This window comes from Hemicordylus capensis, chromosome 16, assembly GCF_027244095.1.
Source record: "Hemicordylus capensis ecotype Gifberg chromosome 16, rHemCap1.1.pri, whole genome shotgun sequence".
NCBI lineage: Eukaryota > Metazoa > Chordata > Lepidosauria > Squamata > Cordylidae > Hemicordylus > Hemicordylus capensis.
Window position 1 is genome coordinate 12,994,881 of NC_069672.1, and position 25,708 is coordinate 13,020,588.

Consider the following 25,708-nt stretch of genomic DNA (forward strand, 5'->3'; position numbering starts at 1 on the left):
CAGTGCCAACTCAGGATTTGGGGGATTCTTGAGCAAAACAATGAGGTCATTCACACAATCAAAAACTGTCTTCTGTCTGGGTTTGGGAGCTGTGTGTGCTCTCAATTTTCAGTTGTCTGGAAGCAAGGTAGGAGGAAAATCTGGATAGCTTTTCCTCTTACTTTGCTTCCACACAACCAAAAACTGGAAGCACTCACAGCTCCCAAACCCAAGTAGAAGACAGTTTTTGATTGTGTGTATGGCCTCACTGTCATTGGGCCCTTTAACGGAGAAAAGATGGGGTATGCAAATGAGTATTCTTTCATGATGCCCTCCTCTCCCCCCTGATCTTTTTGGGATGCTTTGTGCCCAGTGAGAATGGTAACATTTCTGGAGCAGTAGGTCCTGGGTTCAATCCTTGGCAGCATCTCTAGGTAGGGCTGGGAAAGTCTCTTTCCTGAAGGTGGAGAGCTGCTGAAAGCATTAATACTTGAACACTGAGCTAGATGAACCAAGGGTCTGGCTCAGGGCAGCTTCCTATGTTCCCTGATAAATTCCTATGGTTGCTGCACTCCAGAGCTGACCCTGAGACAGTATGGCTCATGCTACCCCGCTTTCCACATAATTTAACCCCATGGCCCTTCTTGTATTGGCAGTGATCATCCTTGCCTTGCCATTTGTATTTTATTTACTTAAATGTTTATCCACTGGTTCTAAACTTAAACCCGAACACAAAATAAAGAAACCCGCCAACTTAAACACTGTCCAAGATTACAAAAATAACCAAATGCGTGGCATAAACAAAGCAGCTGAAATAGGAAAACAATTTCACAGGAGACTAAAAACTCCCGATCAGGGAAGCTCAAAGACCTTCTTGAAGACCAGGTGCTTGAAGAACGGGAATGTTGGATCCCCAGAGGCCTCGTTGGGGTGTGCGTTCCCGATATCTTGTAGATCTGGCACTTTAGAATGTTCAGAGCATTTTCTCAGAAGATCTTACAATGGTCCTGCAGGGGAGACTTGCATCATTCCCATATTGCAGGTGTGGCCTTTGCTGCATATTTGTAATAGCCCGAGCTTATGATATGTATATTTTCTAGGCAGCGTATGTGCCTAGAAACGTAATACTCATGCCTTGGAATTTGATGTAATTACTTCATCCTAAGCACATCTAGTGCCAACAAACTTGATTCTGTTGGACTCTAGACTCTCAATGCTTGGGAGGAGAGCTGGTCTTGTGGTAGCAAGCATGACTTGTCCCCTTAGCTAAGCAGGGTCCGCCCTGGTTGTATACGAAAGGGAGACTAGAAGTGTGAGTACTCTAAGATATTCCACTCAGGGGATGGAGCTGCTCTGGGAAGAGCAGAAGGTTCCAAGTTCCCTCCCTGGCAGCATCTCCAAGACAGGGCTGAGAGAGACTCCTGCCTGCAACCTGGGAGAAGCTGCTGCCAGTCTGTGAAGACAATACTGAACTAGATAGACCAGTGGTCTGACTCAGTATATGGCAGCTTCCTATGTTCCTTGATGCCTAGGAATTTGACAAGGATGCCTAGGAGAAACGTATCTAGCCCTGTGCAGAGCGTAGCACCTAGAAATAGATGAGTTGCTTCCTTTTAAGGCTGGTGCTGGTTACTGAAGGATGGTATCTTAGCCACAGATACACTAAGGGATTTTCTGACCTACTTTTAGAGTTCTAAATGGTCCAGAGTCTTCGGCAACTTGCAGAGATTCCACAGCAGTGTATTCCCTGGCAAACCTGTCAGTGTCAAACTTCTAATTCCTGTGCTGATTTTTTCTTCTTAAACTCTCCTCCTCCCATCAGGAAAGCGAAGAAGGGGAAAGCTTCCCAGCACAAAGACCAGCTCTCCCGGCTGAGGGAGCGAGATCCAGAATTCTACAAATTCCTGGAAGAAAATGACCGCACGTTACTTAATTTTGATGACTCCGACAGCTCTGATGAGGGAGAGGAACTTCACACGTTGCCTGACAAACTGGAGGTACAGGAGCTGGATTTGGTTGTGTGTGCCACCCGCGTGAGAGCAAAATCCTCTTTATAGGGACTAGTGGTTTGGCCTTGGTTCAGAGGCATTCAGCAGGTTTGAGTTTAATTTTGGTTCTAACTATAGCACGCTGCACTGAACCATTTGCCAGCACTATTTATTTAAAACCCACTTTTCAGTCAACTTTGACTTTTAAAGTGGCTCGCAATCCAATAGACAGTTAAAATACTGTGTGAGTGTCTGTGTGTGTCTTCTGGGCCCCTGATGTCCTACTCCAATTTCCAGGGTGTTCCCTCCAGAAGAAGGGGGCGAAAGGAGCTGTAGATGGACTTGAGATGGCTGATAAGATGCTAGTTCACAGAGCAGCCCTTCTGCCAAAAATAATTACTACTACTACTACTACTGCTACTACAAATATTGTATACCGCTCTTCAACCCAAGTTCTCAAAGTGGTTTACACGGGAAAAATAAATAATGCTGGTTCGAATCCCCGCTGTTATGTTTCCCAGACTATGGGAAACAACCTGTATCGGGCAGCAGTGAGATAGGAAGATGCTGACAGGCATCATCTCAGACTGTGCGGGAGGAGGCAATGGTCAACCCCTCCTGGATTCTACCAAAAGAAAACCAGAGGGCTCTGTGGTCACCATGAGTCGACACCAACTTGACAGCACACTTTGCCTTTACCTGTCCCCAAAGGGCTCACAATCCCAAAAGAATAAGGCAGTTACCAGCAACAGCCACTGGAGGGATGTTGTGCTGGGGTTGGATAGGGCCAGTTGCTCTCTCCCTACTAAATATAAGGTAATCACTACTTTAAGAGTTGTCTCTTTACTCAGCAGGGGTTAAACAAATTTAGGACTGGAGAGAGACAACATTTTTAACAGTTGAAAGTCATTCGAAAGATGCTTTCCATGGTATGTGTGCCCATTTCTTTTGCCTCTGGTCAAGTTGGTTTTGCAGGTTTTTGAAGCCATGAAATAATCTGCACAACCTGTTATATCAGATGCAAAAGTTGGGTGAGGGTCTGTATTTGAGCAGTGATCCCTCTTTTGAACCATTTTTGACTTGCGGGGGGCGGGGGGCAGGGAACAAACCCTACCATAAGTGTCAGAATGTACTCTTACAATATATCCTGGCATCCTTTTGAAAAACTTTTGTAGGAAGCAAGTGATGATGATGACGACGATGGAGAAGAAACATTGGCCAAACGGAAAAAAGTTGAATTCATCTCTGTGACATTGAAGATGGTGGAACATTGGAAAAGAGCTGCAGAGGCAAGAGATGGAGATGGCTTTTGTTACTTTAAACATTTTTTTTATATTAAGGGTAGAGTCAATTAAGCTTTTTTAAAATTGTCCATATTTCATTCTCTCCCTCTCTCTCTTAAAAATCTAGAAGCAACTGACTCCTAAGCTCTTCCACGAGATCACCCAAGCTTTCAAGGCCTGCGTGGTGACAGCCAAAGGAGAAGCTGTTGGGTCGGATCCTGCCAAATTCAAAGTCACAGACAGCGCAGGTAAGCCTACAAAACCGAAAGCCAGTAACTAAAAGGCAATCTGGACACACAGCAGAATCATACAGGTTATCTGCACGGACAGACTGCAATATTTGGGGCTCTCTGGTTTTAGAGGAAAGACAGCTGAGCAGGGGATATGACAGAGGTTTGTAAAATTATCAACAGTGTGGGCAAAATGCAGAAAGTGAACATCAGAACAGCCTGCTGCTGGATCAGGCCCAAGGTGGCCCATCTAGTCCAGCATCCTGTTTCTCACAGTGGCCCACCAGAGGCCTCTGAGAAGCCCACAGGCAGGAGTTGAAGGCATGTCCCCTCTCTCCTGCTGTTACTCCCCTGCAACTGGTATTCAGAGGCATCATGCCTCTGAGGCTGGAGGTGGTCTATAGCCCTCCGACTAGTAGCAGTTGATAGACCTTTCCTCTTTGAATTTATCCAAACCCTTCTTAAAGCCATCCAGGTTGTTGGCTGCCATCATAACTTGTGGCAGAGAATTCCACAAGTTGATTGTGTGAAATTATTCTTCCTCTCCCACAACATCAGAACTGCAGGTTTATCCCATGAAATAAACTGGCAGTAAATGTAAGCCATTGGAGAACATTTCCAATTCAGAACATTCTGGAGAAACCACATGTCTAGCTGTGTCTGGCGTTAGGTGCTGCTGTTTGGCCAGTCCTGGCTTATTGCCTTGTTAATTACAGGTAATAAGGGAGGAGAGCTGGTCTTGGCAGGAATGAGCAAGAATTGTCTCCTTTGCTGCCCTGGTTTGCATTTGGGCGTGATGTAGTGGTTAGAGTGCTGGACTAGGACCGGGGAGACCCGAGTTCAAATCCCCATTCAGCCATGATCCTTGCTGGGTGACTCTGGGCCAGTCACTTCTCTCTCAGGCTAGCCTGCTTCACAGGGTTGTTGTGAAAGAGAAACTTAAGTATGTAGTACACCACTCTGGGCTCCTTGGAGGAAGAGCGGGGTATAAATGCAATAATAATAATAATAATGTCAGCACTGTCTGCTGTAAGATATTCCCCTTGGGGCAGGGTTCTCCCTAATTTTTTTCATCTGTGTGCGGATTGAATTTTGTTCTGGGCAGCAGTATCAAGTCAGTGTGTGCGCACGTGCATTCAGAGTGGGGCCTTCCCATTTTAACCTGAGCAGGATCTAAAATTAACAGAGTGGAGCTCAAAGAAGGTGTGAGCGTGTGCACGCGCTCACGCCTTAGAGGGAACACTGCTGAAGTGAGTGGGGTTGCCGCTCAGAGGCAGAGTGTCGAAGAGATTGAGCTGTGTTTGGCTCCCGGTTTTTCCATGTGGCTTATCAAGGAGCACATGGCAAAGATGGGTGCAGATGGGTCCTTCACCCCCCCCCGGCTGTACAGAAGCTGCTCCAGCAGGGGGTGCCAGAGCAGTATCCATCCCTGGCTGGTGGCGGAAGCTAAAATGGTGTACGGTAACCTTATTTACTCCAGTGCCTCAGAAGGCACCCCATGCACTGAAAGGTCCCGGTGTTCAAGTGATCAAGAGGACAGACTGCATTGGAAACAAGGTGGCCCCTCGGAGGCTCATGTGGGCAGTTAGGAGTTCTGGGTTTTGCAAAATTACTGTGGGATGTGTGTTTAGATAAAACCCTCCTCAAATTACGATCAAATAATCTTTATCGGAGGGCTACTGATGTGAACATTTGAAGCTGCCTTTTATTGAATCAGACCATTGGTCGGTCTAACCCAGTGTTCTTTCCCTGGCCGTCTGAGACACACTGGTTTTTATTTGAATTTTTTGAATTTTTATTTGAATTTGGGGGATTAGCTTTCTGTTTAAGAGAGTCATAAGAGCCAAATGTGCAAGAGGATCCCGTTTTCTCCTTTCCTCTGATCAGTTCAGGCCCTGTTCTCTGCTTCCCTGCACCCTCACTTCCTTCGCCAAGTATTGCAGCATGAATTTTCAAGATTGTGTTTGCACCCATCAGGACTGGAAACTTAAAAGAACGAATTAAAACTAAGATTCTTTTTCGGAGGCTGGTTTCTGTGCCTCTTGCCAAACTCGTTTGCAATTGTGGAAGCACGAATAAAAGAAAATCAGTTACAATGTTGTCCTGTGTGTCTTCCGTGGATCTCAAGGGCAGAGCATGTAGGAATTCCTCACATAGGAAGCTGCCTTATACTGGGTCGGGCCATTGGTCCCCCTCTGTCAGGATTGTCTACACTGACTGGCAGCAGCTCTCCAGAATTTCAGGCAAGGGTCTTTCCCAGCCCTACCTGAAGATGCTGCCAGGGATTGAACCTGGGGCCTTCTGCATGCAAAGCAGATTCTCTGTCACTGCAGCTACCGCCACATTCCCTCATCCAGGCACTGACCAGACCCAGACCTGCTTCAGCAAGATTCCAGCATCATGTCCCTTCAGACCAGAGGCGAGCTGGTCTTGTGGTAGCAAAGATGACTTGTCCTAGCTAAGCAGGGTCTGCCCTGGTTGCATTTGAATGGGAGACCACATGTGAGCACTGTAAGATATTCCCCTGAGGGGATGGAGATGTTCTGGGAAGAGCATCTAGGTTCCAAGTTCTCTCCCTGGCAGCATCTCCAAGATCAGGCTGAGGGAGACTCCTGCCTGCAACCTTGGAGAAGCCGCTGCCAGTCTGTGAAGACAATACTGAGCTAGATGGACCAAGGGTCTGACTTGGTATACTGCAGCTTCCTATGTCCCTATGACCATAACCCTGGTACTTACGTATATGACATATAAGTGGTATAGGCCTCACTGGGAAAGGAGCTCCACATGGTTACCACAGTTGTCGGGAACAGCCAAGAAATTCCTCCTGTCTTTTTTCTCTCCTGCCTTAGTGTTCAACACTCTCATGTCCTTCTGTGTCCGCGACCTCTTTGCCTTGCTCCAGAAACTGCTTCAGGTCAAACCTGCAAAAAACAAATCCAAGTAAGTTTTCTTTTTACAGTTCCTTGGTTTCCTAAGTCGTTACCGTGGAATAGGCTGTGCCTCAGGACGAATGGCCACAGTGACCACAAATGTGGCCGTTTGTGCTTCTTCCCAAGCATCTTTGTTATAACAAGTCTCTCACCCCCACCGCAAAGATTGTTATTCCTGCTTCTGCCTTCCAGAATCTAGGAAAAAGCAGACTCTGCCCACGGGGTCCGCCAGGACTCGAGTGTGAATTATCCTGGCAAAGATTTTTAAATTAAACTAATAATGATTTGGAGGGGAGAGGACTCATGGATGTCAGGGAAGCTTTTTTTTTTTAACCTGCTGCTTTAGAAATATTTTGCCTCAGCCCAGAAGCCTAGTACCACCACTAAAATGCTGGGCCCCAGCTCCTGAGCTGCTGAGAACAAGAGCTGTTGAAGGGTGACCCTGTCGGCATTGAACTTGCGGGTCAAACAGGGAATGAAGCAAACAGCTGGGTTAGGGTACAATTAATCCCTTGTTTCTTGCCACAGGCGTCGGCTCTGTTGCATTCTTTGAGGCTGCCATCTGATCTGGCCGGGACTGTGGGCAGCAGTGGGCTTGTGCGGGGGAGGGACTATTGTGCTTGTGAGTGTAGTTGTGCATGTGATCATGGCTCCCAACTATAAGCCTGGAGTCTTGGCGGGTGTCCTGAGCAAAACAAGGATAGGCTGCATGACTAAAAAGGGTGTGTGTGTGTGTGTGTGTGTGTGTGTGTGTGTGTTTTCTAGCACTATCACACCTGAATAATATACCATAAAATGCATAGCATGTTAACCAGCCTTCTTGCTTTGTTCTATAGGATGGTGTTGCCTTCCTCCAGCCCACTCTGGAGCAAGCTTCGTCTGGACATCAAAATGCACCTTGGCTGCACTATCCAGGTAAAATGTGCTGAGCTCTGTTGGAACATCAAGCCCGGACTGGACCCCTGTGGCCTGTAACAGTGTTCCCTGTTTTTGACTACAAATGCCATCATCCCCAGCTGCAGTGGCCTTTGGCTGGGGTTCATGGGAGCTGTAGTCAGCAACTTCTGGGAATCCCTCTTACAAGGAATAGTGGCTTGTCTGGTATCTGCGCTGCGATAAATAAAATAGTTTCTACGAGAGTTGCTTCCTCACACTTTTTTGATGGGGCTAGTGATCCGTTTGGGAATTCTCATAGTTGCCATCCCGATTTGTAGATCGGGGATGGGTAGAAAGCAGCCACAGTCTACCAGAATGGACTGTTTAACTCCTTCTAGTTACTGGATTCTTGCACCAGGCAAAGACACACAACATTTGAGGGTGGTTAAAGTGGTCAGAATACATACTTTAAAGGTTTTTCGGGGCATCTCTTCTCCCACCCACCCCTGGCTGAATATGTGTGGTGAATTTGAGCAGCGAATATAGCACTTAGCACTTACATTTATATACCGCTCTATAGCCGGAGCTCTCTAAGCGGTTTACAATGATTTAGCATATTGCCCCCAACATTCTGGGTACTCATTTTACCGACCTCGGAAGGATGGAAGGCTGAGTCAACCTTGAGCCCCTGGTCAGGATCGAACTTGTAACTTTCTGGTTACAGGGTGGCAGTTTTACCACTGCGCCACCAGGGGCTCAAGGTTTGAATATGTGTTCAAATCCGTTCCAGCACACTTAAACTGTTGCTGCTGACCATGGTCTGGCACAGTATCTGCATTGATCAACCATGGTTATGATCATAGTTTCACCTTTGGGTGTGTTCAGATCACTTCCAGCACCCGTAAAGCATTATACTTCTCTGTACCCTTAAAAACGGTGGCAAAACATGGTTTCTGCTAACCATGGTTTGGAACGGTGTCCGAATGGGTCAACCATGGTTATGGCCATTGCTTTGCCTCCAGGGAGGAGCTCTGCACTAGAGAACGGAGTGCCAAGCAGCTGGGAAACAGGAGCAACAAGCAGATAAAGACAATTGTTTGCATGTGCTCAGACTGTAGTCTGGGTTCTTAACCACGGCTAGTGCAGAACCACGATTCGGCGTCGGGTGTATGGCGTAAAATACAATCTGAGGAGGCTGCCGCTGTGGCCGGACCGAGACTTTAACGCCGCTCCCACCTTCTGCCCCCTTGCAGCTCCTGTCCTGTTTAACAGAAGCCTCCGTGGGAGCCGCCGTCCTCCAGCACGTCAACTCCATCGTGCCTTATTACTTGGCTTTCCCAAAGCAGTGCCGCATGTTGCTCAAGGTCAGTGCAGCCGTTGGTGCTTGATGGCGGGGGATATGGCCGCCGGACAGGGCCACAGCCAACCACTTAGCTCTGCTTGGCAAGGAAGTTTGGCTGAGTGATTAGCTGACAAGCCATGTCCCCTCTTAACAGGAAACCCCAGATGTCCCTGACTACAACTCCCAGCATCCTCAGCCAAAGCCTACTGCCGCAGCTAGGGATTCTGGGAGCTGTAGTCAACAACATCTGAGATGCCCTCTGATAGGGGACACTGCTGAGAAGACTTCTAGGGCCTGGATGGTGGAGCGCTTCAAAGGGAGATGCCAGCCGCCTTGAGTTGGACTTGGAAGTGCAGTTCCTGCGGGATTGGTTTATGGGACAGTGGAACGGTTGGAGCAGGGAGAGCTAGTTCTGCGGTAGCGAGCATGAATTATCATCCCCCCCTTTTAAAAAACGTTTTTATATCCCGCTCTTCCTCCAAGGAGCCCAGAGCGATGTACTACATACTTAAGTTTCTCCTCACAACGACCCTGTGGAGTAGGTTAGGCTGAGAGAGAAGTGACTGGCCCAGAGTCACCCAGCAAGGATCATGGCTGAATGGGGGTTTGAACTCGGGTCCTAGTCCAGCACTCTAACCACCACACCACGCGGGCCCTTTGCTAAGCAGGGCTCGCCTTGGTTTGCATTTGTATGGGTGACTACAAGTGAGCGCCGTCTTCTGTATGATATTCCCCTTAGGGGCTGAGTCCGTCATTCAGTGGCAGAGCATCTTCTTTGCACGCTGAAGGTCCCAAGTTCAGCCCCTGGCAACATTTCCAAGTAGGGCTGGGAAAGACTCCCCCCAGAAGCTTCGGAGAGCCGCTGCTAGTCAGTGTAGGCAGTCCTGAGCTCGCTGGACCAAGGGCCTGACTTGGTATAAGGTCCTCACGGTGCGTGGGGTTGACATGGAGGGCCGTGTCCTGTTGGCTAACGCGCGCCTCTCTCTCCACTTCCTTCCCAGCAAGCCACCCATCTCTGGAGCACAGGCGAGGAGACGGCGAGGGTGTTGGCATTTTTGGTGCTTAACAAAATCTGCCGGCACAAGAAGGATGTCTACTTGAGCCCGGTCCTCAAGGTAAGCTGGTGGCGAAAGCTCTGTGGGCAGACGCAGTGGCCATATTCTCGTGGGCCTCTTCATCCTTCTAGCCCAGTGCCGTCCACTGTGGCTGGCCACAGCTCTCCAGGGACTCCTGGGTGATCCGGAGAGGTCCATCTGCAGTTGCCAGCAGCTTGTCTGGTGGCTACTGAGGGACGGGCCTTCTCTGTCTCCGCCCTGGCACTCTGGAATGCGCTCCCTGCTGAAATAAGAGCCTCCCCGTCTCTGACAGCTTTTCAGACTCCTTCAAAAGATGCATTTGTTCAGCCAAGCTTTTAAATCAGAATTGTGGTTTTCAGTTGTTTTAATGTTTTGATTTTTGATTTGTTTTATGTTGTAAACCGCCCAGAGGTGTACGTTTGGGGCGGTGTGCAGATATGACAACGTAAATAAATTAGCAAAAAAATAAATAACGGCATTGCTTCTGTTTCTCCCTGCTGTTCAGCAAATGTACATCTCCTATGTGAAGAACTCCAGATTCACCTCCCCCAACGCGCTGCCCATGATAAACTTTATGCAGCGGACACTGACGGAGATGTGTGCCCTCGACACTCAGGTCGCCTACCAGCATGCCTTCATCTACATCCGGCAGCTGGCCATTCACCTGCGCAGCGCCATGACCATGAAGAAGAAGGTGAGTTGAGGGCCTTGGAGATAAGCAAGTGTGACCTCTGTGTGTGGAGACCCCTGTTAGCCATCAGTAGGACCTCTGCCCTTGAGCTGGTGCACCTCTGGATTACAACTGTTGTGGGACGAACGAGGCCAGACCGCCATTTTTGTGCTGGGTTGAATCCTTAAAAACTCCGTGTCCTCTTTGCTGTGCTGTTCTGCTACCTTGTGCCGATTCAAAAGCTGCATTTCATCTTATTACCCAAAGCTGGCCAGTAGCAAAGAAGATTATGGAGTCTCCCCAACTTTGATTTTTTTTTTTTTTTGGTGGGTCCTCTTTTCAACAACAGTTTCCACCTGTCACTTGTTCTACTTTTATCAGCTGCAGCCTGGTCTTCCTATAGGGCCCCCCCCCCCGCGCCTTTTTTATTTTGGAGGAGTGTAGGAGTGGGTAATTCTCTCTCTCCTTAAACAGGGTCTCATCCAGTCTGAGTTGGATTAATCGGAGACAAATTGCTAATCCCTCTCCTTTATTGGTGTTTAAAGACAACAAAACTGTCACAGATTAGCAGCTGGTATTTGCCGGGGTCAGTTACCGCCTTAAGCCTCCCCACAACACCCTCCTCAAAAAGGTGCTCAGACGTTGCAGATAAGCTGAGGAGAGACCATCGAAGTCTAGGACCTTAATTGGATCAGCTTGGCTTCTCGTACCCTCAGCCACGAGCCAGACAGGACCCCAATCCAGTTAGTTCCACGGCCCAGGAGAGGCAGTTCAGAGCGAAGTGGCTGGAGATCTGAAGATTAGATTCTGCCAGTGCCCAGACCATGTAAATCCCAAAATCTTGATAATACATGGTAATTCATTTTCTAGCTCCACTTCTATGGGATCTGGGAGAAGTTATGGCGATTCCTGGCAAGTGTGTTTCAAGGGTTCAGAGTGCTTTGCCCACAGAGAGGGCTGACCTTGGGGCCAGACTGGATGCGATTGTTTGAATTGTGCGTCTTCTGCATTCATGTATAAAACATACACATGGGTGTGATTTCCCCATGCACATGGGAGGAGAGCTGGTCTTGGGGTAAAAGGTAAAGTGTGCCGTTGAGTCAGTGTCAACTCCTGGCGCCCACAGAGCCCTGTGGTTGTCTTTGGTAGGAATACAGGAGGGGTTTACCATTGCCTCCTCCCACGCAGTGTGAGATAATGCCTTTCAACATCTTCCTATATTGCTGCTGCCCGATATAGATGTTTCCCATAGTCTGGGAAACATACCGGCGGGGATTCGAATCGGCAACCACTGGCTTGCTAATCAAGTCGTTTCCCCACTGCGCCATTAGGTGGCATGGTCTTGTGGTAGCGAGCATGAATTGTTCCCTTTGCTAAGCAGGGTCCACCTTGGTTTACGTTTGGATGGGTTACTACATGTGAGCGCTGTAAGATGGGAATGTAGCTCTGTGGAAGAGCATCTGCTTTGCATGCAGAAGGTCCTAAGTTCCCTCCCTGGCATAATCAGGTAGGGCTGGGAGAGACTCCTGCCTGAAACCTTGGAGAAGCCGCTGCCAGTCTGAGTAGACAGTACTGAGCTAGAAGGACCAATGTCCTGACTCGGTAGAAGGCAGCTTCCTGTGTTGCTGTTTTAACATTGAAAGGGATTCTCAATGAAGGAAGCTGAATTCTTTCCCTGCTTTGCAGCTGGTCACCCATTTCCTCCTTTTCCCACCTCCAGCCAATACCAGAAGTAAACACAGTTGTTAGAACAGTGAACCTATGAAGTTGCTTTCTACCGAGTCAGAGCCTGGGTCCATCTAGTTCAGTAATGTCTGCACTGATCGGCAGTGGCTCTCTTGGATTTTAGACAGGGCTCTTTCTCAGTTCTACTAGAAGATGAAGCTGTATATTCTCTTTTGAAAAGCATGTGCACTGTAAGTGAGCCATGGCCCCCTTCCCAAAGGTGGCAGTCCAGGGAGGAAAGGGGGAGATGCAAGACAAGCGAATCTGTATGTCTACTCCTAGCACTGAGTTGCTGAGAGTGAGGAACCAAGCTTGCGGCTCTTGTATCTGAGACCAGGCAGGCCCTTGCTGGCTTCTCTTACTGGGCTGATGAGCTGCACTACCCTCTCTGGCCATCATATGGGTGGCGCTGCAGTGCAGCACAAAACAGGCCAGTACCTCCTGGGTGAGAGCTGTCCCAGTGATGCAGGAAGCAGGGGCTGCGGGAGAAATGCAAACGGGGCAGACACATGATTAAAGAAATGTTGTTTCCATATCTCATCTGGTTTGACCTTCAGTAATCCTTGCAAGTGGTAGGGAGGCATCCCGACATTGCCAGTGGGATGGGGTGGGATTCCAAGAGATTGTGTGTGTGTGTGTGTGTGTGTGTGTGTGTGTGTGTGTGTGTGTGAGAGAGAGAGAGAGAGAGAGAGAGAGAAAGAGAGAGAGACTTCTAAGGATTCCTAATGAGTTCATGGCAGAAGTGAGGCTTTAACCAGGGATTTGATATCTAGCAACACACTCACTAAGCCAGTATGCCACTCCAGCTCTCAAAATAAACCTTTTCCAGGTGGATCAGACTTAACTGGTAGATCAGGCTTGTGAGATCTCCTTGTGAGATTGTGAAGTTAGGGTCAAATCAAGCCTTACAAAGATTATGGGACATACTTGTCACTGCAGCTCGGGAGAGATCGAAACAAAGGCACACGTCAATTTCACCGAGATAGGCAGCATAAATATATAACGCCTTTTGTATTTATTTATTTAGGATTTTATAGCCACCTGGGTTGCTGGGCTTCTGGGCCTTCCATAGCGCCCCCTAAGCTGCTCCCCCGTGGAGAGCAAAACCAGAGTTGGTAATTGAAAGGTGCTGGTGCCGTTAGGATTTGGGTGTGAGTCCTGGGGCTGGTTTGATGACTCCCCCCGCCTCTCTGTCTCTGCAGGAAAACTACCAGTCAGTTTACAACTGGCAGTACATCCACTGCCTCTACTTCTGGTGTCGGCTGCTGAGCACCCTCCATCCGAACGAGGTCCTGGAGCCTTTGATCTACCCTCTGACCCAAGTCATCATTGGCTGCATTAAGTAAGTAGCAGGAGATCCTAACCCTAACCCTTCCTTCTTCTTCCTCTTTTTTGCACGCTGTGTGTTTTCCTTTTGCTTGTTTGCCTCCTGGAAGTCCACTCTCAAGGTGAATAGGAAAGGGCGGGTGTCTAAAAGGAGATGGTAGCTGGTCTAGGTGGCTTTAAAAAAAAGAAGAATCCACAGAGATCTGCCATTAACTATTAACCACTATGATTTTATGCAGGGGTTCTTAGACGTTGTTAGGCTTCAGCTCCTGTCGCCCCCAGACACAATGGCGGAAGGGAGGATGGAAGTGGCAGCCGAATAGCACCCAGGGACCAGTGTTTCCTGGAATAGGGGTTCCCTGGTGGTCTTGACTACAACTCCCATAATCCCCCAGCCAAAGGCCATTGCATCTGGGGATGCTGGGAGTTGTATTCAACAAAATCAAGCCATCCCTGTTACAGGGAGCGCTGTTGGGGACCCGAGTCCAAGGACCCCTGACTGAATAGAACTTCCATGTTCAGAGGCAGTTTACCAGATGAAGGGGACAAGCCCCAGGACATCGTTAAGAAGTTCACAAGCAGGGCCTAGAAGTAGCTGGTGGACCACTCTGGGAAGCAGGATGCTGGTCTAGGTGGGGGCCTTGGGTCTGATCCAGCAGGGCACTTCGTAGGCCTTAGTACCATCTGTGAGGACAGCTCACATGTGCATGCTAGTTGCAAGGGCCGAGTGTGTCCTGGCGGAGGTTGGGGAATGGGGTCCATCGCCTCCATGTACTGTTGGGAACTATTTGGAGAAGGTGGACACTCGGCTCCATCCAGCAAGCCTTTTATGTTCTTCAGGCATGGATGGATTAGCTTATGCTTATTGCTGAACTGTTTCTGTGGTGCTTTTCTTAAGAAGCTCCCACTCAGAGGTTCTCTTCATCATATCTTGCTAAACATTTGAAGTGTGACTATCCAGAGCTCAAGTGCTGTGATGGGTTTTTAGGTATTTAGTTGGGCATAGCTGGGCATAACGTCCTAGGATCCGTTGGGCACTCCCTGCCCTTGGATACCAAAAGGCAGTCAGAACGAAAACCTAGGAAGCTGTCTTGTACTGAGTCAGACCCTTGGTCCATCTCGCTCAGGATTGTCTGCACTGGCCGGCAGCAACTCTCCAAGGTTTTTGGGCGGGGGGTCTTTCCCAGATGCTGGGCCACTGAGCTATGACCCCATCCTCATTATTAATCTTACATTGTTCCTCAAAGACCCTCTGACTATGAGTCTCCGGGGGACAAATTCCAAAGGCATCTCTGTATGCTGGGTCTGCAACGTTGCGTTGATCGATCGATTAAAGACCTTGAGAACAACTAAAAACATGCTCCCGGTTGAATTGGTTGCTACCTTTTTTTAATTAAAAAGCTGCAGACGCCAGACACGCTTTTAGCAGTGGCCTTCCCTCTCCTCTCTCTCTCTCTCTCTCTCTCTCTCTCGCACAAGAGGGGAGATCGCTTCTAGGGTGGTGCCTGGGGAGGCGCGTACCTGCAGCAGCTACAGACAGAGTAAGCTTCCCCCTCTCTGAGACTGCCGTTTGGTATGCAAATGTATTCAGATTTAATTAACAGATTAAAACTCATATGCTGCTCTGTTGACGAGGAATTTTTATGGTTGCCTGCTTGCGATGGCCTCAGCCAGCAGTGATTCTTTGGTTCTCCTAAGTCGGTGATTCTCGGTGAACTCTGCAGTGATTTGGTTCTTTCAGCGGTGATGCTCCCTGTCTCGACTCTCTGTAGGTAGCTCACTTCTCCTCTGAATCTCTGTCTTCCCCACCTTTGTCACAGTTGCACTCGTACTGCTTTTGTGCTGCTGAAGGACATAACATAAGAACGGCCCTGCTGGATCAGGCCCAAGGCCCATCTAGTCCAGCATCTTGTTTTCCACGGTGGCCCACCGGATGCCGCTGGGAAGCCGCACAACCAGGAGATGGGGGCATGCCTCTCTCCTGCTGCTGCTCCCTCAGCTGGTCCCAGTCTTTGCTTGCTACTTAAACTGCCCAGGACAGTTTAAGCAAGGCTCTCGCTTACAGTTTAAGCAAGGCGCTGTCTCGCTCTCATTTTCTCTCTCTCTCTCTCGCTCTCTCAGCAAAGAGTCAGGTTTCAGGAACTGGGGAGCATGGGAAAGGTGCCTTCTACTAATGGAGCCAAGGGTCTGACTCTAGCTCAGTGTTGCCTACACTAACTAGCAGCAGCTCTCCGAGGTCTCAGGCAGGAGTCTCTCTCCCAGCCCTACCTGGAGATGCTGGCAGGGATGCAACCTGGACCTTCTGCATGCAAAGCAGATGCTCTGATACCAAGCTGTGGCCTCATGCCATAATCCCTGGCTATTGGCCACTGTGTCTGGGGATTACGGGTTGAGCAGGCCTGGTCTTCACTGACTAGCAGCAGCTTCTCCAAGGCTTCAGGCAGGAGCCTCTCCCAGCCCTACTTGGAGATGCTGCCAGGGATCGAACCTGTGACCTTCTGCATGCAAAGCCGATGCTCCAACGGTGAGCTAGAGGCAAGGGAAATTGACTGTCGGCCCCAACTGGCCAGCAGCTGGGGTTAAGGCAGCGGTGGGCAACCTGCAGTTCTCTGGCTGTTGTCGGACTACAACTCCCATCATGCCCATAGACAGATTATTACAGTTGGGGTTGATGGGAGTTGTCGCACAGCCACAGTTGCCTGCTCCTGGGTTATGTCGCAGTGCAGCACATAAGGCTCAGGGGCCAGAGGCGAGAGTGAGAACCAGGCAGAGGTCAAAATCCAAGGCAGCAGTTGAGGACCGGGAGCGTAGGCAGGCAGGGTCCTCGCTCCACAGGCGAGATGCTGGGACTGAGGAGCAAGTCCTGAGGTGAGGGCTTTATAGGGCCCAGTGGACAGGGATTGGCTCTCAGGAGTCAGCTGACAGGATGCTCAGGCAGGCTGGTACTGCCACCTAGAGGGCGACCTGGAATCACAGAGCTCTGTCTGCCAAGCTTGGAAGAAACCGGTTCAAGATTCCCCTGCCCCCAGCCCCTTACGGGGCATCGGAAGCGAGCACCAGCAGCAAGCGCACAGGCCAGGTGGCCGCCCCCGGGAAGTAGCAAGCTGGACAGACTGTTGCTCGCTTGATTTGGGCAAAGTTGCCTCTCCCTGGAGACTTCCAGAATCCTTGTTATTTCGAGCACACGCGCGCGCAACGGCTGATGCCACGGTTTGGAGCCGTCGGTGGCTAATGGGCGTGCAATAAATTCCCTAAAACTCCAGCAATCTCCTGAAATCCTGTTAGTGCCGTGTCCAGATTCTCGGCCCGCGCCTCTGCCGCCCCTCGCGCACTCCCAGGCGCCTCTGAGTGTTGATGAAGATAAACAGGCTTAAACGGTCTCCAGCGCTCGCCTCTCCTCCCACCCCTTCAACCTCTTCTCTCCCCCACCCCAGGGACGCCTCCGCCACTTAAGCGGAGCTTTTAATTGTCCTTTGGACGCGCCGAGGTGGTTTTCCACCTGTCTGGGCAGATAAATCAGCTGCCTGGAGGCCTCCCGGAAAGGTGAGCCTGGCAGGTCGCTGGGAGAGCACGATTGCAGGAAGCGGAATTGGTTTGCCGGGGACTGTCCTACACGGAGCAGCACTTAGTGCGGTGGGCAGCTGCCACTTGGGTGGGGCCTGGAGGCTTGGAGATGAGTGGGGTGAGGTCCTGTGTGGTTCTCTGCCTCCATCTGCCCCATCTGGGTTCTGTGTTGAGAGCGAATTGTGCGTGCCCGTACTCCTTGTCCTCACATTTCTAGTCTAAGCTGCTGTTTCTCATCCTGTGGTTTAGAAAGAAGTGTTTGGGAAGAGCTACAGCTCTTGGGTGGAGCCGCTGCTTTGCACACAGACGGTCCCGGGTTCCATCCCCGGCAGCATCTCCAGGTTGGGCTGGGAGAGACCCCTGAGCCTGAACCCTTGGAGAGCTGCTGCCAGTCAGAGGAGCACTCCGGGGGTTGCTCTGCGGAGATGGGAGAGCCGGTCTTGCAATTGCGAGCACGAATGGTCTCCTTTGCTAAGCAGGTCTGACGCCGTATAAGGCGGCTTCCTGTGTTCCTAAGTGGGGGACTTTCTTGAGCTTGAGCTTTGGAAATGTGTTTTAAATTTGCACAAATTACCAAATTGCAGGTGAAAGCAACTCTTTAAAAAAAAAAAAAAAAAGACGGATCTCTCCCAGCTTGCTTAAAATGACAGCTTGGTGAGGCAGAAACCCTCCATGCCCGCTCCCCGCTCCTTCTTTGCTTGCCTTTCTCCCCCCGGAAGGTGGCGCTTTGCCCTAGAGAAATAGCTGACAAGCAGACGGAGAATCAGGGGAGGGTGAAATGGCAGCGGGGAGGGGGAGAGGAGCAGAAAATTGCCGTCCACTGGAGCTCTCTTGCTTCAGGCAGGGACCAGGGCAGAATTTGAAATGTGCTTAAACAAGATAACTAGCAGCACCGGGGTTGCCGACGAGAGTTGGAATTGGCTCCTTCTGCGCGCTGCCTCCTGGGCCCCCGCGATCCGACGTACATAGAAAGTGGCGGGGGGGGGCGGCGCTCCAGCCAGCTTTAATTTTGCATGTTTTGACAGAGTGCTTTTTGGGGAGGGTGGGAGGGGGACGGGGGAGGCTTCGCGAGTGCCAGAACGGATTTCAGACTGCGGCTGCTTTGGAAATCGTTTTGCCAGGAACAGAGTAGCAGAAGGGAGGGGAGGGAGAGGAGGGGAGCCGTCCCTCCCAATTAATGTACGCACAGAGCTGCCACGGAGGAAGCTGCTCCGTACCGAGCTGGTCCAGCTAACTCAGTCTTTGTCCACACTGGCGGGCAGCGGCTCTCCAGGAGGCAAAGAGCCTGTCCGGAGGGAGCCTCTCCCAGCCCTTCCTGGAGAAGCCGCCGTTGAACCTGGGACCTTCCCCTGAGCGACAGCCCCATCGGGATATAGGAAGCGGCCTTATGCCCGATCAAAGCACAGATCCCTCTGGGTCACTATTATTTTATTTTATTTTATTTATTCGATTTTTATACCACCCTTCCCAAATGGAACAGGTAACAGTCAAAACAGAAATATTAAACAATGTAAAACCTCAATTAACCATTAAGACATCATACAAAACAACTAAACAATCAGAACAATTAAAAAAACAACAACCCTGAAAACCAGGGTTACAGCATTAAAATAGTTAAAATTAATTAAAAACCCTGGAAGGCCAGGCCAGACAAATAGGTTTTATTGTCTGCTTTTGCCGGCAGCAGTTCTTGAGGGATTCGGGCAGATATTTCTCCCAGCCCTTCCTGGAGATGCTGCCAGAGATTGAATTGGGAACTTTAGGCGTGCAAAGCAGGCGTTCTTCCACTGAGCTATGATCCCACATGGCTTCCTCCCTCCCTCCGTTTTTTCTGTGGCAGCATTTCAAGCCTGTTCTTATGTGAGATATCTTTGCCGAAGGATGTCCATCGAGTGGGGATTTGAACACGGGCGACTGTCCCGTCATGTTCAGACATAACACTTACTTCACAGCACAGGCTGGCCTGCTATTCTAGTGAGCTTTGGCCATTCCTTAAAAGCAGCCTTGATTATTTTCCACAACAGCCCTGTGAGATGGGCTAGGCTGACAGAGGATGTCAGCTGTCTGGGAAACACTTTGAGCCAAACGTGTGAATGGGGGAGTGGTTGTGGGTGTTGCTTCTTTCTTACATAAAGAAGAGAGGAGAGCTGGTCTGGTGGGAGCAAGCATGACTTGTCCCCTTCGCTAAGCAGGGTCCGCCCTGGTTGCATATGAAAGGGAGACTAGAAGTGTGAGCACTGGAAGAGATTCCCCTTAGGGGATGGGGCCGCTCTGGGAAGAGCAGGAGGTTCCAGGTTCCCTCCCTGGCAGCATCTCCAAGATCAGGCTGAGAGAGATTCCTGCCTGCAACTTTAGAGAAGCCGCTGCCGGTCTGTGAAGACAATACTGAGCTAGATAGACCAGTGGTCTGGCTCAGCATATGGCAGCTTCCTCTGTTCCTACGTACATTATCCTGCCCTCCCTCCAAGGAGCTCAGGGCAAGGTCGGTGCCCCCCGGCACCTTCCTTGGGAAGCCTGCCAGGGCTTCTTCCCCCCAGTCACCCCGCTGCCCTCCGGGCTCTGGAGCGGTTGCAGCTGGAGCCTGTAGAGCTGCGTCTGGCCTTTCAAGCCAGCGTGTCATGAAGAGCTAGTAAAAATAAGCCTTCCCTTCAAAGCCTCTTTGTGGAATGTTCTCTCCCTGCTCGCTGCTCTTTGCTCAGCCCGTGCATTGGGAGGGAAGCAGAGTCAGGGCTAGCTTACTTTTCATGTTAGGCCCTCCACAGATTAGGGCCCTCTCCCACTGGTGCCATTAGGGACTCTGCCCATCCGCCTGTCTCCTGCAACCCCCTGGGTCAAATCTACTCTTTTGCACGGGCTCAGAAGATGGTCTTAGGCATGCCACAGTTCAGAACAGGGGATGCTGCCTTAAACCGAGTCAGGCCCTTGGTCCATGTAGTCCAGTGCTGCCTACTCTGACTGGCAGCGGCTCTCCAAGGTTTCAGGCCAGAGTCTTTCCCAGCCCTACCTGGAGAAGCTGCCGGGAGCTGAACCTGGGTCTTTATGCATGCGAAGCAGATGCTCTTTTCCACAGCACCACGGCCCCAGGTCAGCAGCAAGAGCCCTGGCAGCCACAAATCCTGGCTTGGCTACCGATGAGTGGACACCAGACAGGTAGTTGCAGCCAGCAGAAGGAAGAGAACAGTCAAGGCCAGGACAGGATCAGGAGAGCCGGGGTGGAGAGGATCAGGAGAGCCCCTGACACACAGCACCTCCGATTTTTCTGGATTCAGCTGCCATTTATTGGTCCGCATCCAGCTCATTACCGCCTCCAGGCAGCGGTCAAGCACCTCAACCGCCTCTCCTGATTGAGTTGGAATAGGGAGATAGAGCTGAGCGTCATCAGCATACTGGTGCCACCTCACTGCAAACCTCCTGATGACCTCTCCCAGCAGCTTCATATAGATGTTAAAAAGCATAGGGGATAAGAGTTTTAGTGAGACTTAGAAGATCGTTCCTTCTAGGACACACAGATTTTTGACATCCGGCTTTGAATGAAGTAGACCTTTCATGGTGGGCTGAGAAGAAAACAAAGCTACCCAACACCCGGCCTTTCTGAAACCCGGACTTGTGAGTCAGGTGCTCCACTGCCTCGGTCAGGCGACAGTCCATCCCAAGTGCATGTTTTATTCCAGGACCGTCCCTAGCCACTGGAAAGTTTTTAAGGAGCCTGCCAGGCTGTGGAGCTCTCTGAAATTAATGGCCTTGGTTTACAGTAAATCTATACCTTTTAACAGGTTTATCCCCCAATCAATTAATTCCTGTAGAAGGTTTTCGTCACCCGCTTTGCCAGTTGCCAGGTCTCAGGCGCGAAAGTAGATTTATTTCCATAATGGATCCAATGATAATTATTTCACTATTTGGTGGGGGGGAAGCGGGCGAAAGGGTGGCCCGTGATTTATACGGTGCGGCTGATGCAGTTTCTCGCCCGCTTGGGTTTTTTTACGACCGTGGTAGCCTCTTCTTCCCGAGGGGCCGTGCCGTGGGAGTTTGCTTCTCGGAACTAGAGCTGAGATCTGGGAATTGGGTCATAAAATGGCTTGGGAAGCAGGAGAGGGCTTTGGGGAAAGCGGCAGGGAAGAGGCTCCCTTTCCCTTCTCTCTCTGTAGCACTTCTCCCAGAACTGCAGTTAATCGGGAGTGATAACTTCCAGTCTGTGTCTGCATCACAGGGGGTGGGATAAATGGGAATCAATGATGGTCAGGAACCTCCGTGTAAGAAAGGCAGCTTTTCTTGAGGGTCATGATGGTAGGGAACCAACGGTCATGATGGCAGGGAAGTGAGTGACTAAATCTGGCACCTCTCCCTGGGATGATCGGGGGGAACCGCCGGCCCCAAAGCGTGCACAGATGCTCTGTGCAGGGTCAGCTCGTAGTACTTACTCCACCACTAGCATGCGCAGTGCTCGGCAAGGAATGAGAAGATAGGTCCACATCCCAAGGAGGTCACGGGTGTGTCACATGGCTCAAGGGGTCCCAGATGTGGTTGACTACTACACCCATCATCCTCAGCTGCAGTGCCTCATGGCTGGGGATGGCGCAGGTCGTAGGAGTCCCCGTTACCAGGAACGCGGCTCACCGTCCAATATCGACACAAGGAAGACAGCGGGAAATAGAGGCAGGGACAGGAGGACGGGACAGAGCCGGAGGGTATTTCTTTGTCTCTGAATGGTGGGTTAGTCGCCCCATTTGGCCCCGGGGTGCCCGGGGTGGGGTTTCACCCTTGGGATCTGGGCGGCTTTGCCACCACATTGGCCCTCCTGTCCAGCGCCGGTGGAGAGTGCCTCCACGGCCGGAGTGGCATTGGAAACCCGAATCCCCTGGCTGACCACTTCCCCGCTTCTCTCTCGCCCTGCCAGGCTGGTGCCCACCACTCGTTTCTACCCCCTGCGCATGCACTGTGTCCGGGCCCTCACCCTCCTGTCGGAGAACACGCGGACGTTCATCCCCGTCCTGCCCTTTGTCCTGGAGGTGAGTCCTTGGTTTATTATCCGTCTGGATAGAGTGAGATGGTGTGACACTGTCGATGTGCCGAGGACGAGAGGAGATCTGGTCTTACGGGAGCAAGCATGGCTTGAGCTAGATGGACCAATGGTCTGACTCAGTATATATATACATATGGCAGCTTCCTGTGTTCCTATGACGGGGCTCTGATCCAAGGGGCTTGTACAGGCTAAGACTGCATCCAGAGGAGGCAGCAATCAAGAGGGTAGATTGTGCATTCTCTCTCCCTCACCCGGGTTCATTCACTCAGAACAGCTTTTGGGCCTGTTTCCTGACGGGAAGCAGGTAAGGCCAGAGCGGCGTCTCCCACGAGGGCATCCACATGCAGATAGAACATAGGAACCTAGGAAGCTGCCATATGCTGAGTCAGACCATTGTTCTGTCTAGCTCGGTATTGTCTACCCAGACTGGCAGCGGCTTCTCCAAGGTTGCAGGCAGGAATCTCTCTCTCTCAGCCCGATCTTGGAGATGCTGCCAGGGAGGGAACTTGGAACCTTCTGCTCTTCCCAGAGCGGCTCCATCCCCTAAGGGGAATATCTTACACTGCTCACACATCAAGTCTCCCATTCATGTGCAACCAGGGGGGACCCTGCTTAGCTAAGCGGACAAGTCATGCTTGATACCACAAGACCAGCTCTCCTCTCCTCTCCTCTGACCAGCAATGCCATGGGGGGTCCCATAAAGAAGGGGCGGTGGGTGGTGGACTATCCCCTCCAGGGTCCTCCAAAACAGAGGTTTTCTATTGCCCCCACTCCCTCCACACATTTCTCTTGCCTGTAGGGGGGGCCACCCGGGACACTTGCATTTTCCAGCTTTCCCTCTGGTGCTTCCAGAGATGCGGAACCCTGGATACCTCTGGGTGATGCATGCTTCTTCCCACTTTTCTGGGTCTCTGTGGGTTTTTTTCCTTGCCAGTTTCTGGGCCACAGCCAAGGGGATGTTCTCTCCAGCTGGAGGGAGGAGTGCTGGTCTTGTGGTAGCAAGCAAGAATTGCCCCTGTGCTAAGCAGGGTATGCCTGGGTTTGCATTTGGATGGGTGACTACATGTGAGTGCTGTCAGATATTCCCCTTAGGAGGTGGGGCCACAGCTCAGAGGAAGAGCATCTATATGCTAGCATGCAGAAGGCCCCAGGTTCAATCCCTAGCAGCGTCTCCAGGAAGGGCTGGGAGAGCTGCTGCCAGTCAGTGTAGACCATACTGGTCTAGATGGACGAATGGTCTGACTCTGTATAAGGCTCCTTACTGCACCTTTGGGACATCCATAGGACTGGATTCGCAGGCTTCCAGCTCAGAAACGGTGACTTCTGGGTCGCCGAGAAGCCCGCCGTGAACGTTGGCTGGGGATATTGGCTGCAGTCTGTTCCTGGCAGGAAGGAAGGGACTTGCCAGGCCACCCTCTCCCCCACTTTGCCATCCCTGCGTGGTGCTTCACGTCCATGTGTTGTGTCTGAAAGGGAGTGAGAGGCCAGGCGTGGAGCGCCCCCCCCCCCCGCTGGAGGAAGGAGGGGAAGCCGCTGCCTGGGAACTGGCCAAGCCAACTCGGTTCGTTGCTAATCAGGGGGAAGTGAAAAGGCTCCTGCAGCTTTTTCTTACGTTACTGCAAACGTCCTCTCGGAAACCACATCCTCCCGGTCCGTAGCAGCCAGCAAGGCCCCTCCGGCCCTCCCGGACCCCTTGCGGCTTCTTGGCTGTTCCTTGTGCATTGGCTTCCTTCCGTCCCCCCCACCCCTGTCTTCTGAGATCCTGCCAGTTGGGTTGAGCATCTTCCACCCCCGCTTCCACCCTTGTTCTGTTTTTTCGCCCCTTTCCTCCACCTCCGGGAGATAAAGCGGTCTCCGCCTCTCTTGTGGCAAACCACAGAGATCTGCCAGCCGTTCCAGTGGTTGGCCCCTTGCCTTCCTCCCAGCTTCCACATCCGATGCTGCTGCTGGGCCTTGCAGCGAGGAGCAGGGGAGCTGCGTAGCCGTTGAAGCACTTATCTCGGGTCTTTCCTCACCCTCCCCTCCCAGTCCCTCAAGACAAGCCTTTGGAAGAAAGTGGGGGAAAGCTGTCCAAAATCTTAAGAGTTGATTGATTGATTGATTGATTGTTGAATTTATATACCGCCTTTCATTAAAAAACAATCCCAAAGCAGTTTACAAAAGTTAAAAAAAGCATGCAAAGTTTAAAAAAAAACAACCATACAGTTTAAGGGATATTTTTATTTGTTACATTTTCCTTTCCTCGAAATTGCACAGGGTGGTGTTCAAGGTGGTTCTCCCCCCCGCCCTCCCGCCCGAGTCCATGGCAGCACCTAAGCCCCCAGAGATGGATGGACCTTAGGCAATGGCATTGTTGCACTGTTAACTTTCTCTGTGTTACCACCCTTCTTTATCCCTGCCCTCCAAACGATGCGGGGGAAATTGCAGTCATTCTTGCACAGAGGTTAAGGCTGGGGTAACAGTGAACAAATGTTTGTCCTCACTCCTTGGAGTAATCTTTGGAGGGCACTCCTGCCAATTTTCATTTCTTTTCCTCTGACAATATTGACGACAATTTGTAGCAGTTTTCTGTGTTTTTAAAACTTTTAACAGCTTTTTGAACCCCATGGCAAATGTTGCCACTGCAGGCCTGTGGGTCAGTATGAGAAGACTGGTCTTGTGGTAGCAAACATGACTTGTCCCCCTTGCTAAGCAGGGTCTGCCCTGGTTGCATATGAATGGGAGACTAGAAGTGTGAGCACTGGAAGATCTTCCCCTCAGGGGATGGAGATGCTCTGGGAAGAGCATCTAGGTCCCAAGTTCCCTCCCTGGCAGCATCTCCAAGATAGGGCTGAGAGAGACTCCTGCCTGCAGCCTTGGAGAAGCTGCTGCCAGTTTGTGAAGACAATACTGAGCTAGACGGACCAAGGGTCGTATGGCAGCTTCCTATGTTCCTATGACTCTGAAAGTCTTACAATGCTATCGCCTCTTTTCCATCTGTAAGAGTGTAGACTTCCTCAAAAATCACCATGAGCATTTGTCTGCCTAGATGAAACAGAAATATTGACACAAGCTGACACAAATATTGTGTCAGCTTGCCACATACTGCAGTGGCAGAAAATAAAAAGCAGGCTACATTGCTTGTGGGCCTGGTATCAGCGAATAACATTTTTGCATACAACCCCAGAGATCTCCCAGGATAAACGATAAGCAATGGCCAAATAAATATGTCATTCAAGCCATTGTAGAACTTACAACAAAAGAATAAAAGGATCAAATCTTCCATTTCCCCAGATTCACTTAGACACCAGAATACAGGCATACTTCTTAAAATTGTGGTGCATATTGGGACTTGAGGTGGAAACACCTCACTTTGTAGTACAGAATCTATGACCACATGCCGGCAGTAGGCAAAACAGCAAGTTTGATGGCCTGCCATCTTCTCCCCTTTTTCTATCTACTCATGTATCTCTTATCAGGGTTGGGATGCTTTGAGCTTAAATTCTGCACCGAGAAAAGTCATATTCTGTAACCAGTTGCAGAATTTAAGTAAAGTTGTGCAAGGTTCTCTTCCCCTCTCCCCCGATTTTTGTCTTCTCCCTAACTCTGTGAGCCAGTTAGGCTGAGAGATGGTCACTGGCCCCTGCTTTCCCAGTGAGCTTCCCGTGGGCACTTGAACCAGTCTCTCTTCTCCAAGTCTGGCTTTAACTTCACCAGGCT

At 50.6% G+C, this 25,708-nt stretch overlaps 1 protein-coding gene across 3 annotated transcripts in view; it reads left to right on the forward strand.

The window, feature by feature from the left end:
- The window catches only part of NOC2L (NOC2 like nucleolar associated transcriptional repressor), an 84,563-nt gene that overhangs the window by 36,431 nt on the left and 22,424 nt on the right, over positions 1–25,708 (forward strand). For all 3 annotated transcript variants that reach the window (XR_008312609.1, XM_053280821.1, XM_053280820.1), the window contains exons 2-11: positions 1,802–1,976; positions 3,143–3,256; positions 3,378–3,498; positions 6,330–6,420; positions 7,247–7,325; positions 8,540–8,650; positions 9,630–9,743; positions 10,210–10,398; positions 13,302–13,441; positions 21,884–21,995. Coding sequence is in view for 2 of the 3 variants with exons in the window: in XM_053280820.1 (XP_053136795.1) it covers positions 1,802–1,976; positions 3,143–3,256; positions 3,378–3,498; positions 6,330–6,420; positions 7,247–7,325; positions 8,540–8,650; positions 9,630–9,743; positions 10,210–10,398; positions 13,302–13,441; positions 21,884–21,995 (1,246 nt within the window). In the remaining variant the exon portion in view is untranslated. The remainder of the gene's footprint in view (positions 1–1,801; positions 1,977–3,142; positions 3,257–3,377; positions 3,499–6,329; positions 6,421–7,246; positions 7,326–8,539; positions 8,651–9,629; positions 9,744–10,209; positions 10,399–13,301; positions 13,442–21,883; positions 21,996–25,708) is intronic.